This window comes from Artemia franciscana, chromosome 17, assembly GCF_032884065.1.
Source record: "Artemia franciscana chromosome 17, ASM3288406v1, whole genome shotgun sequence".
Taxonomy (NCBI): domain Eukaryota; kingdom Metazoa; phylum Arthropoda; class Branchiopoda; order Anostraca; family Artemiidae; genus Artemia; species Artemia franciscana.
In genome coordinates, this window is record NC_088879.1 from 40,168,218 (window position 1) to 40,182,180 (window position 13,963).

The 13,963-nt window shown below is 35.1% G+C and overlaps 1 protein-coding gene and 1 long non-coding RNA gene across 4 annotated transcripts in view; one reads left to right on the forward strand and one right to left on the reverse strand.

The window, feature by feature from the left end:
• LOC136038236 (uncharacterized) overlaps window positions 1-13,963 on the reverse strand; it is a 73,026-nt gene that overhangs the window by 43,814 nt on the left and 15,249 nt on the right. For both annotated transcript variants that reach the window (XR_010620158.1, XR_010620157.1), the window contains exon 2: window positions 10,660-10,824. This is a non-coding gene — a long non-coding RNA (uncharacterized LOC136038236). The remainder of the gene's footprint in view (window positions 1-10,659; window positions 10,825-13,963) is intronic.
• LOC136038235 (uncharacterized) overlaps window positions 1-13,963 on the forward strand; it is a 76,588-nt gene that overhangs the window by 29,602 nt on the left and 33,023 nt on the right. For both annotated transcript variants that reach the window (XM_065721340.1, XM_065721341.1), the window contains exons 3-5: window positions 267-401; window positions 7,860-8,040; window positions 12,725-12,911. In XM_065721340.1, the coding sequence (XP_065577412.1) occupies window positions 267-401; window positions 7,860-8,040; window positions 12,725-12,911 (503 nt within the window). The remainder of the gene's footprint in view (window positions 1-266; window positions 402-7,859; window positions 8,041-12,724; window positions 12,912-13,963) is intronic.

A 13,963-nucleotide genomic window follows, 5' to 3' on the forward strand; every position in this document is an offset into this window, starting at 1 on the left:
GCCTAAATAATAAATTAACTGTAGTCTAGACATTTATCAAAATCCTGGGCAAGTAAAATTTCAAAAACGTAATTTGTATTCTTAAGACCGCGTAACTTTTGAAGTTCCAAGTGACGCAAGAAAATTTGAATGACATTCAGAAATCCCCGGAAGTCTGGGAAGATTTAATTACAGCGCGCGCGTTTTGTCCCGTTTCCTATTTATCATGTCTGGGTGTCACCTCTTTAATCATAATAAATGACATTGAACGCGTGATTTCGTTACAGGAGGCCTGGAATACAGGTTCAAGGGTATCAGGTTTTATCAGTCTGGAATTCTATGACTTGGTTGAAGAAAAAGAAACTAGAAAGGCAACAAACGTTTTCTTCATTGGCTCCAGCGATAAAAATCTTTTCGAGACGGTAAGTTCGCAGCTAATATTTTATTCTATATTTATATTCTATAGTAAATATGGATTTATTTTATATTCAAAACATAGAAAAAATTAACATTAAAGATGTTTTGCTTATTCTTGTATTAAATATACTCAGATGCCATCTCATGGACAAATTTTATTTCCCATGTTTTCTATGCTGGTATATGTGAATCCAGACTTGTGAATTTGATGCATATTCTGTGGTTCTAGGCGTTTACATCCCCCCCGGAAAGTAGCCCTCCCCCAGAAAATACCCTCCAGAAAATACCCCCCGCGCGCGGAGAATACCCCCTGGAAAATATCCCCGACGAAAAATAGCCCCCTCCCCAACGGAAATATCCCTTCCCCCTCCCAGGAAATAACCCCTCCCCCAGAGAAATCCCCACCCAATCCGTGGACAATACTCGAAACATTAATATACGGAGCAACATTAAAACTCGAAACAAACAGAAATTATTCCATATATGAGAGGTTGCCCCCTCCTCAATGCCTCGCTCTTTACGCTAAAATTTTACTTTTTTTTTCCAATTCTTTAAATACGATTCCTGAAACATAATGGCTGTTTAATTAGAACAATGAGCTTTGTTTTAAAATTCTATAAAAAAAAAGAGCTTTAGCATGAAGAGTGAGGTCTTGAGGAGGAGACGACCCCTTTTATATACATAATAATTTCTGTTTGTTTTAAGGTTTGGGGTTGCTCCTTACTTTCAGTTGAAAAAATAGTTGTTGTTTTAATTTAATTACTTAAAGATAGTATTTGTTAATACGAAACATAAGCAACAAGTTTTTTGTAAAGAAAAGTAAAGAGCCTCATTAAACCAAAATTGTTTTTCTGTGAAAAGACTATGTCAATAAAAAATTGAACCGAAATTAATTTAAAAAACTTTTTCTACAAAGTAAGTTTGTCAAAGAATAGTAAAGAGCCTCGTTAAGCCAAAAATGAGTAGAAATAATTACAAATAATTTTCCAAGTGTAAAACTACCAAAAGTTACCATCAATAAATGAATTAATTCCAAAACGAACAGGAATTACAATAAATAATCGATTCAAACTCGAAACAAGCAAAACTTTACATGAGTAGGCCGACAGCCACATTTTACTATCTTTGAAAAACTTTTTTGGCGGAAAAGGTTTGTATCTTAATTTTTATCCCTTTTTTATTGACTTAGTCTTTTTAATAGAAAAAATATTTTATATTTTTTTTCTATTAGACTCCATGGTTTTACTTTGAAAATCATTTGACTCTATTTCTGCTTATGTTTGGTTTAATGAGGCTCTTCACTTTTCATTAAAAAATTCATGTTTCCCATTAACAAATACTATCTGTAATTAATTAGACAAAAAAACGAATTTTTCAACTGAAAGTGAGGACCTCAAGACCGAGCTCTTTACGCTAAAGTTTTTATTTGTATAGAACTTTCATGTTAATTCTTTGTCGTTTTGAGTTTGAATCGGTTACTTATTGTAATTTCTGTTAGTTTTGGGTTTAATTCATTTATTGATGGTGATTTATGGTAGTTTTACACTTGGAAAATTACTTGAATGCATTTCTACTCACTTTTGGCTTAATGAGGCTCTTTACTATTCTTTGACGAACTTGTTTTGCAGAATTTCTTTAAATTTGTTTTTTCTTTATTTTTTATTGGCATGGTCTTTTTCATAGAATTAAATAAAAAAAAGACAAAAAAAAGAGAAAATCGTCAGATCAAAACTTTGAGAATACCATTTAGCCAAAAAAATGAAATTAATGTGCAAATTTCGTTTTAATTATTCATGTACGGTGAGCCAAAATCAAAACCTGCATTAGTTCAAAAACGTTCAGAAATTATATAAAAAAAGTTTTTTTTAACTGAAAGTAAGGAGCAACATTAAAACTTATACAAATAGAAATTATTCCATATATGAAATGGACTGTCCCCTCCTCAACCCCGCTCTTTACGCTAAAGTTTGACTCTTCTTCACAACTCTAGTTTATAAAATAGTAAAACAGTTTAGCGTAAAGAGCCAAGCATTGAGGAGGGGACAGCCCCTTTCATATACGGAATAATTTCTGCTCGTTTAAAGTTTTAATGTCGCTCATTACTTTCACTTAAAAAAACTTTTTTAACTGGATGTTTTCGAAATTTTTTTAATTAATGCAGGTTTTGAATTCAGCTCACCAAACATGAACAATTGAAACAATATTTGCTTATTAATTTTACTTTTTTTTTTAACTAATAATAACTTTATAATAACCCAAAATTGATTTTGGTTCCAGCTGCTTAAGAATGACTCCTGAATCACAAAGGCTGTTTAATTAGCTAAAAAAAAGTTAAAAAAGAAACTTTAGCGTAAGAGTGAGCTATTGAGGAGGGCAACCCACCTTATATATGTAATATTTTCTGTTCGTTTCACGTTTTAATGTTGCTTCTTACTGTCAGTTGAAAAAATTAGTTTTTTTTTTATTTTGCTGCTGACCGTCTTTTAAACAATATCGGAAAATTCTGTTCCCCGTTCATGGAAAATTCCTTTCCTCCACGAGAAATTTCTATAGAGAAATATCTACGAGAATAAATAGCTCTTTTGAAATTACTAAAAATACTTTAGCGTCAAGAGCGAGGCACTGAGGAGGGGACGAACACCCTCATATACGTAATAATTTCTGTTCGTCTTAAGTTTTAATATTACTCCTTACTTTCAGTTGAAAAAACTTGTATTTTTAATTTAATTCTCATCGTTTTTGAATAATGCTGAAAAATCCAGTGCCCCCTTCATGGAAATTTTCTTCCCCCATGAAAAATTCCTCTATGGAAAGATTCTTCTACGTAATCCTCTCCCCGACCCCCTTCTCCCCTGTAGAAAAATCCCCCTGAAAACGTCTATATATTTCCCACTAACCACTACTAGGCTATATGTAAACAATGGGTAAAGTTCATAACTTGCAGCCCTCCAGGGACTGTGGGGATTAAGTCGTCCTCGAAGATACAGTTAATAGATATTAGATATTTCGATTATGCTGAACAAAATTGCTATCTCAAAATTTCGATGCGGTGACTTTGGGAAAAAATTAGCGTGGGAGAGGGCCTAGTTGCCCTTCAATTGTTTTTGGTCTTTTTAAAAGGGTACTAGAACTTTTTTACTTTTAAGATTATTTGACTTTATTTCCGCTCTTTTTTGGTTTAATGAGACTCTTTACTTTCCTTTAAAAAATTAGTTCCGTATGTTTCCCATCAACAAATACTACCTGTAAGTAATTACATTAGAAAACAACAAGTTTTTCAACGGAAAGTAAGGAGCAACATGAAGCCTTACAACGAACTAAAATTATTATTTATATGAAATGGGTTGCCTCCTCCCCAAGACCTCGCTCTTTACGCTAAAGGTTTATTTATATATCTTTTGATCTGGGAAGATGTTTGGTGATTTGGGAAGATGCTTTTAGGATGATGTTTGATTTGAGAAGATGTTTAGTGATTTGGGAAGATGTTTAGTAAACAACAAGAGCCCCGGTTCATAGTTTTAATACTATCGAAACAGCGTTCGAAAGTTTGTTCCTGAATTAAAGATTTGTGTTTAATTTGTTGGAACTAAATAAACCACATTAAAGTAAACTTCAACTGCGTGTTGAACCCTTATTGAGCAGTTGCTTCACAACCAGCCTCTGCAATCAAAACCCTGGTGACTGTTCAGACTCAATATGAATATCGCCGAAATATTCGAAACAGATATTTATATTATACCAGAGAAAACATTATCCGTTTTTAACTTTTTCCCTGTCAAATGAACTATCGCTTCTAAAAAGGCAAGTTTTCCAATTTCTGAAGGTCAAATATTTAAAAAAAAATCTGACGGATTGAGGGAACTGCAGAAAGACTGAGTGTTTTTAAGGAGCCCTAAACCCAAAAAGATTGAGAATCTCTGCGATAATCCAATTTCATTAAAATGGACCACATCAGGCGATTTGGGTGGGGGTGTTAACAACGCAAATATCTTTCTGGTCACTAAACGTCCGAAATTGCACGTTTTAGCGTGTAATATTATGGAGGACAGTTCGAAAGCAGCACCTCTTCACCCTGGTGTGGCATTGACTACAAATCTAAATTCATAAGACGTTAACTTAAACCGACAAAGTTTTTCCCCATTCAAAAAGAAATGGACTATTTCGGAGAGAACTAGACTAACATCAAATCGGCACTCTTTATGATTAGAGTTGCCTTGTCCTGCGAAACTTCCTGGTTTCAATGGGGAAACACCAAATTAGCAAACAGATTTTATTTGAATTTTTTAAATGGGAACTAATCCTACAAAGAAGCAACTCCTAACACTTTTTTAGGGCCGCAATCCTTTTAATCTAACAGTAGGATCTGGTCCCCACCCTTGAAGACTCATTTTATAGAGCCTCCAAAGAGATTTAAAGCAAAATTTTGACTTGAAACAGTAAATTCTACACCCCAGCTGAGTCTAATCGCCTCCCCCTCCTCAACCAAGAAAAACCCTTAACTATGTGCCATGTGACATACTTTAGATGAAATAATGCTTGGTACATAACGAGTAAAGGCACATTGTAACAGTATGCAACATTATTTAACTTATAGCTTTACGGAGGGAAATTTGGAACCCTGTGCCACTTCTCTTGTGTATGGTCCTGTGCACAAAAACTAAAGCCGTGGAATTCTAAATTTTGACATAACGTAGGTTTTCTGGACTCTACAATCGACAAAGTATCCCCTCCTTCGAAGCAGGGGTAATTCGCTGGAGTATTTCGTACAGTATTTAACTAATATCAAATAGTAATTTCAGAAGTGGACCTAATGAAAATAGGACTCTCCAAGGAATTATTCTGTCTCCGAAGGAAAACATCAAACTTGCAAATGGATTTCATTTGAGTTTCAAAATTTGGAAAATTTGAATTTATCCTAAAAAAGGAGCTATAGATTTCTTTTACGATTGCAACCCTTTAAATCTAATCACACAATCTGGCCCCATGCCCATGGATGTAACTTTTGTGTATTAGGAAAGTCAGTGCTTCCTAAAAAACTAATTTCACAAATCTTTAAAAGTAAGACAAGGCTAGATTTAACTGAAAACAATAAGTTTTTGCACTCTAACTGGCTTGCTACTCCCTACCATGAAAACACTTTGCTGTGTCCTTACCCCTCGCCAACTGGCAGATGACTGATGAAATAATGCCTAGATGATTGCACATTTTCGTTTAATTTGTAACAACATAGAAGGCGCTGTGAAATACTAAGCCCTTTCCCTTGGCACGTACGGCTATGTGCGCATAAGCTAAAACCATGAAAATTCATTAATCTACCTTACGTAGATTGTCTGAACTGTGAAATCGACCAAGTGTTTTCCCTTCTAAATCATGATAATTCATTGGACAACGCTACTTTAATTAGAAAGATTGCTGAAATCTCTATTTTGATAATAGCCAGCACTTTCAAAGGAATAATTTTATCTATGTTCGTCAGCATCTCTCGAGGTTTTGTTTAAACATTGCTATAGAAAGGCAAAGAGTTACCTAGGGAGAGGGAAAGATAAATGATCTCAAAAATTGCTTTTTCTGAAATCTGGGAGGAAACCTTGTAAATACCACTTGAACATAGAATTTAGGATTTCACACGGAAACTGATTGCTTTTCGTCAATATTGCTTCCCTAATTGTTTTGAATCGAGATCTTCCAGCATTGAAACTTTTAAGATGAAGCTTAAAACTTTAAAGTGTTTGCGATACAAGTTTTAAGGCTATGCTAGCTAAACGTGACACAGGAAAAATAAAATAGAATAAATAAAAAAGAAAATATTCTCTGGAAAAACCTCACGTCCTGAGGCGTGGGACAAAAATCTTTTGTCGCCTTTTTGCGGTTGATATCACTGGATGTCTCTTTAATTTTTTTTAGGTTTATGTTTTTTATTGTTTTGCACATTTTATTTTATTTAATACTTTTGCTCTTTTTGCACTTAGGAAGACAGGGCGGATGTCAAAGCCAAATTTTTGCATTATTTTTTCCAGGTTTTGGTCACTGAAATGACTTCTCAATTATTTTTTACTTTTTTCCTATCGGTTATGATGTACAGACATGTCAATTTGGGGGGGGGGGGTTCTGATGTCGTATATCCTTAGGTTTTTTCACCCCTCATCATAGGTTTTGAAAAATGCCCTTTTTTTGGTGTTTTCACTAGAATAAAAAAAAAAACATCTTTTTCGGTACTTCCATGAAAAAAATTTGAAAAAGTAGCAAAATTCCCTCCCCCTCTCCTGGATTTTGAAAAAAACACCTGTGTTAATCAATAAAAAAAACATGTTTTTTTTTCCGTAGAAACAGTCGCAGGAGGAGTCGCAAAATCACTTCATACCAATTAAAGTTTCTTGTAACACTAGAACACTTTTAGGAGAAAGATAAACACTGAAAAGTGAAGTAGCTCGTTAAAAATTTAAAAGAATTATAGTAATAAAATACCGGTTTAAATTAATGGTATTGCCGTCATTAAACCACCAAAGAACTGATAAAATTAGAAAAATAGCTTGTTGGACGGTTACAATCATGGAATGCTGAAACAATTTGAGGATAGACAATTAATTACCGTCATGAACAGGTTACACTTATCAATAGATACGAACATACGGCTTTACCGTGCTTTAGTGATTCCGATCTCAACCTATTGAGCGGAGTTATGTGCATGGGTCCTAAAAACCAAAAACGAGAACCGATTGGCAGCTTTCGAAACGAAATCGCTCAAAACTTGCCGCCATGACATGCCTCGAACGCATATCCAACGGCTACCGTTCTTCGTAAACTACCCTCAAGCCATCATCAAGGCCAATTGGTCCCAGTTTCTTCCACGTCTAGCGTACATCCCTAGCCCAACGACCTAAATTTGCCTTCGAAGGGAGAGCTGATGCCTCCGGTCCGAGAGGACAACCTTCCAAATGCAGCCTGGTAATTTTTTACTACCTCTTTTTCTAATTTTCTGCTGAGGATTGCGAGAAACAGAGGCATACCGAAAGTACTGTCAAGAAAATATTAGGTGGCTTGAAAAGTATCCCATTTCTTACCACGAACTTGGTTTTCGTAGATTTTTATCTGACCATTTTAATTTAACAATATTTAACATATACTGGACCAATAGGCACAAATAATGATTTTTCTATATTTTTCTTTCTTTTATTGTAGACTTTATAGTTTCATACAAATCAATTATCTTGGGATTATAATTAAACTCTATATTATCCGGTGAGTACCCCCTCGTTTATTTTCCAATGCCTTAATGACACATTGGAACTTGACTTGATATCTCCTAGACAGGTGTAAAACCACATTAGACATCCCTCTGCCTCACGTGCAAACGACTTTGCAAAAATGTATTGATACATATTTCCCTCTTGTTTATCATGTATAAGATTCCTTAAGTTAGGTAACGGTGAACAAGTCGCGCAACATCCGCTTTTCCATTTCAGACGCGACATTATTTTTCTGCTGAAACATTGCCAGAGATGACAGCATGGATGAGCCATATAAGAGCAGCGTTAAAAGAGGCAAAAAGAAGCCAAAAGAACCATGTTTATCCAGACAAAACCTCCCTTGAAGACCCAAGGAAAGCCGACCATAGGACAAAAAATGGAAACACAACTAAGGCAAGTTATTATAATTTTTAAGTTACAGATTATACATTTTATGTTAGTTTACTTTAGCTTAATATATATTTTTAGCTATATTTTTTTAGTTTTGAGTTCCTATCTTTTCTTTTTCTACGCCGAAGACATTTTGTTATATATGGGTGCAATATTCGCTTGATTTTTTGTTCTATATGTTTTCATTTACTGGTTTTAGAACCGTTTGTCATCTTTATATTCCTATCTTTGTTTTTAGTTAGCTTCAAAAGCCATTTTTTTTAGTTAACGTGCCTGCAAAATGTGATGGGGTGGGTGAATATCCCCGAAATATTTTCATTTTTACAGATGATAGGATCTACAGTATGTTCTCAGTAAGAAGGAAAATCCTGATACCAAGAAAATCCCCTCTGGTTGTATTTATCTAACCTCGAAAGCCTTTAAATAAAAGGATACACACAGGAGTTCGGAGTATGGGTGTGCATTAAAATTGGCAACTTTTTTTTATTTAAATCTGTCTGGCAAGTATTAGTGTTTAGCGGTCATGAGCGAGCGTTTGAAGGACATAAGTCTTAGATACCAACTCGGGTAGACCGGGCGTCACCCCTCCTCCCCCTTAGCATAAAAAAAATTTGACAGAGATAAATGTTGTACTAATTGGAAAAGGAGACACAAAACTTTGCCTCCTCCCCCGAAATGTTTTTAGGGATACTCCACCAGAAAAATTCCCATGGGTGCTCGTAGCAATTAGCGTAATACAAGATTAACACAAAGGAATAGTACTGCAGATACACACACAGTTAAAAATTGTCAAACATTAATGAGAATATCTAGTAGTTCAGGGATCTGCACGTTGAAGCTGATTTTGGGGAGGGAGAGTGAAGCATTTCAAGGGAGGAAAAGAGGCAATTCGAAATAAATGTTGAAATGTGAAAATTATCATAGAAAGTAACAAGACTTCGGGTGAGTATCCTTGCGTGCAATCGTGACGATTCCGTTTCGGATAGGGTGACAAATACAAAATTCTTTATGTGTCCCAATTAGAAAACAAACCTCGATGGATACAGAGGGAATACTTTCTACCCAGACCCTCCACTACCTCCTTGAACAATCCTTAGCGTTTGGCTTTGAAGCAAAAGTGACTCGGGGTCCTAGTTATGGTTCAATTGTATTTCATTAATCATCAAATTAAATAACTTTCAAAATTTTATTAGAACAATTAACATTCTATCTTAGAAGGTTGACGAGATTTTTTGGCAAGTATAATATTTGAGTCATCAATGTAGCCACGGGTAGCGGAGAAGAGCAAAGAACAAAAAATTGGTCACCATTTCAATGTTAATATGGTCATAGATTGCACTTATGGTGTCTTACATTCTGCTTTTATTAAAGTGATATTTGACTCAAACAGGAAGATGATAAAACATTTGAATTTTTAATTATCTTTTGACGTGGTTAGATAAGCGCTTTTTCTAAAGTTGCACAGAGCATGTTAGTTATTGACAAGACTGGAAAGTGGATATTTATATCAATGATTTATTTGCATAAAGAATTTTAAGGTATGTTAGTTTATAATTTGAGGTACTTCCAAAGAAAAACACTGCAGAAGGGACTTTGGGAAAGGGGTAACATTGCGGTATAGCCCCTTTTACAAATGAAATATTTTGATAATAAAATTCATACCTTATTATTGACCGTAGTTTTAGAGTCATAATAAGTTCAACTGCACACCCCCCCCTAGTACCTGATTATATCCCTGTCATGGACGCCAGCAGGGGAGAGGTAGTGGGGCAATATCCTCCGGGGAGTAAGGATACTTATTAAACAAATTCACTAAAATAGGAAAATGAGCAATATTCACGTTTAAATGTGGTAGAAAATACCCCCCCCCCGCGACAAATTCTGTCACGGCGCTCATAAGCCCTAAATAAGATATTGCAGATTTTGTCGGTTGGCATTATTTTTTTTTTCGATTTAATAATGTCAGTTTGAAAAAGAAATGTCTTTCGTATTTGGTGTCCCCCTCTAATGCCTCTAATGCCAGGCATTTTAACATTACAGGCATTAGAGGGGGAGGGGGTGTTTTTTAAATGCAGTTGTACTGGAGGCGACTCTGAAAACCAGATAAAAGAAAAATCCTAAATGTAACAATGTGACAATTTTGGTACTATGACGCTAAGCTTAGAAGAGGGGATAAATTGCGCTGTCTCCAGGGAAGTTTTTACACTGAGATTTTACATATTACACTCGTATAATATGAAAAAAAGGTAAAAAATATCCGTAAAGCGGATAAGAAGGACTTACTTCTTGATTGACCTCACGAGGGAAGTCTTAGATGTTGCCCCGAGGAGATCGAGATGGGATTTTTGAAACGCTGATACCATTTAGATACAACTCTGCTATTCAAGTATAACTTTTAAAGTGGAGAATAAACAGATAATTAGACAATAACTTTCGACTGATTTTTTTTGTCTGTGTGAAACTAGAGCATACCGTAAGATTGCAGCTTAGGGGCATTTTCCAACTTGAAAATTTGTTGAATTAGGCCTGGGTGAAGCTTTCGGAAATGGGGCTACAGCCTACAGGAGGGTACCAGTCTAGTTTAGATTCTATTTTCAACTAAACAACATAATAAAACAATTCTTACTTCATTACTGCCAGTATATTTCTATTTATTGGGTTTTCAGAGGTGGCTCCAGTCCTTTCCTATCAGCCCTTTTCCTTAATGCCTGGATTCGAGCTTGTAAGAATCACCGAGTTCGCAGATTTCTATGTTTGTATTTTTTATGGGCTTACTTCTCATCAACAGTCACTTCATAATAAAAATAACAATAAGAAGAAAAAACGAAATTAGTAACTTCATGTTTAGCCTAGGAACTTACCAGCGCATCAAAGGGTGGGGGGGATAATAAAGAAGTGAACATAAGCTATATTACTACCTAGATTAGAATCTGGAAAAGGATTTTTAAATACCCACCTCCGTCCCTCCAGAACCCTGAATTTTTGTGAGTGTTGTACTAAAGGGGAAAATGATTTCAGAAACGGGTCAAAAGTCCAAATGAAAGTTTGCTAGTCTTCTGTTTAACCCTTGGTTCACACACAAAAGAATATTGAACGGCAGATGATATTTGTCAATGGGCAATTTGGGCTGCCGTTTTGTTCTCACAGGATTTTCAAGTCGCCCGAGATTTACTGGCAAAATATTTAAAGTTGAAAGAGCGTGATTGAAATGTATTAGGATAATGTTTTATTCCCATTTTTTCGGGACCAACACTGTATTTCTATCTCCCTTTTCCCTTTTTTCGTAAATAGTTTTTTGAGCCAAAATCAGTTTCTCAGTCAGATCATTTTATTGCTTCTTCCATTGCTGTTGCTGTTGTGTTTAAAAAATTGCCGGGAAATTCGCTCAGTTGTCCGACATAAGTTGAATTTGGATATATTCTTAGACAAATCAATTAAAATCGGCAATTAAACTGTAACGATGAGTGAATTTCGCTCCTCTATGAGTCTATGGTGTATGGTTCAGACCTGTTTCAACTCGCCTTAACAAGCAGTTCGTGGCAACAAACTGTGTAGTAGGGTAGTTGTTAATTAAACAAAACACACTCAAGAATTACGATTAGGTTAGGATAGACTTAAGCATAATTTTAAGTATTAGGTTTGATTAAGTTTAAGTAAAGCGGGTCTGCATGCAAAATGTTTTAGCTACAATTATTCTATACTGTGAAGTAAGAATTGTTTTCTAACTCCACGCTGTCCAGATACTTTACCAGATCCTAATATGCAAATATATAGCCTAAATTTTAAAATTTCAATGTATTCTATCACCCGTCACATATCTAAGTGACTTTAAAACTGATTTTCTTAGATTTAACCTAAGCGTGGTTCTTTGAGTGGACTTTGTTTAATTAACAAGTACCGGAGTAGGTGGAAAAACTAACTAATAGTAAGCAAAACCCTAAGAAAACGAATTTGTCCTATCCTAAGGTACAGGAATTTTCATATGGAAAAGAATTAAAAATCAATACCCTATTGTGCACAGTTTCCCTTTTCAAATGGATTAACCATCACCATGACAGAGTATATAGAGCTATAAAAAAAATATAGTGGGTATATTTAAAGGTGAAATCCATGCACATACTGAGCTCCTTCCATCGTGGCTGATTGAAAAGTTAATACCCCGAGAAAATTGGCCTTATTTTAGAAAATAGGAGGGAACACCCCCTAAAAGTCATTCAGTCTAAACGAAAATCACACCGTCATATCCAAGTATCAGAGAACTCTACTGTAGTAGTTTCAAGCTCCTATCTACAAAATGTGGAATTCCGATTTTTTTGCCAGAAGAAAGATCACGGATGTGTGTTTATTTATTTTTTTTTTCGTTTTTTAAAGTTATTCCAGAATGATTCTTACAGAATGGAACCATCTCTATATGTACCAGGGTACGCAAATACATACACTAGAGGGCGGTCACGTAGTTTGTGGTAGTATCCCATTCATGTAGTAGGTGGTTTGGAGGGTTTTAGTATCCCTAAAAATAGAACCAATGTAGAAGAGTGTAGGGTTCGATACGAATGAAAATCAATGCCCTGACAACCAACAAACTTGGTGAAGTTTCAGCCCCGTCCTTAGAATTCTTAGTAGTTGATTTAAAAATTCATTATTCTAAATTACTTTTTTAAAATTTAACCTTTTATTTTCCCCTTAGAGAGAACAGAAGCATAAAATGGATGTTCAACCAGAAGCATCCTCTCTTCAACCATTAACTCGAAGTCGAACTCGTGGACCAACTGGTAGGAAACTACCCACAAATCATCGAGCGACTCTCCTTGGCGAAGACACACGGAATCGCTCAAATAGTTTAACGAGCTTAGAAGCAAAATCCAAAGAGGAATCAAGGTTAGGAATTCTAAAGGAAGCAGACGAAATTGATCAAGCTCTTTTTGTTAACTATGACGGCATGAAAGATGCATGCAATCGATGTAGTAGTTACTATTATAGCATTGTTTCTAACACTAGTGCATGTTCTGTAGAAAGTCTAGTTGTACAGCAAAAGCCTGCAGATGTGCCTTTATCGAGAGTTCGAAAGTTTTTTAGTTGGTTAAGGACAGTTGTTACACAAGCTGTTGACCCTATTCAACGACAAATCACAAAAGAAACTGCGCATGCAACAACTGCTAAAAGTGATTCCTAGTCTTAAACGTTTGTGATTCAATTTGTGCTGTGATGCTTTTGTAATTTTTGTGCAAAAACGTAACTCCGGTGTTCTGTCAAATATTTTTAATGCTGACGTATCTAATTTTTTAATGAGTGAAACAAATTAAAGAAAAGCATTTTCTGTCATCAACTGCGATTCAAATGGATAAGAGAATTCAAAGGATTTATCTACGTTTTTTGAAAGCAGGATTAGTATGTTTTTTCGATATAACACCATAGATTAGGTATTCTTTTCTTAGACCACACTGCCGTTCTATGACGAACAAATAAATTTTCAAATGGGGATAATTCCATTTATTTAGACAATGGAAAAATCAGGTACAAAAGTCCAGATATTTCGACCACATATACAGCAACCGCCATCGTAGAATTAATTCTACTGATGACAGTTCCTGTATATTTGATCGAAATACCTGCAGGATTTTGTGTCTGTTTTTTTTTCAGTGTCTAAGTAAACGGCATTATTCCCTTTGAAAGTTTATTAGTTAGGATTATTAGGAATGAGTAGCAGCCAGTGGATTTAGGGTTAGAAAGGCAAAGAGCTCTAAAAGGGCAAAATAAGTTAAAAGACCACGCTGGCAAGTTTTATTAATGGTTACAAAGAAAAAGAAACAAAAAGAGGAAAATTTACAGCCAGAAGATAAATTGAAAGAAAGCATAGATATCTTGACATAGGTGAAAAAATGCCATCCTCCATGCAAAAAAACATAAAAAAATTCATACACAAAGAAAGC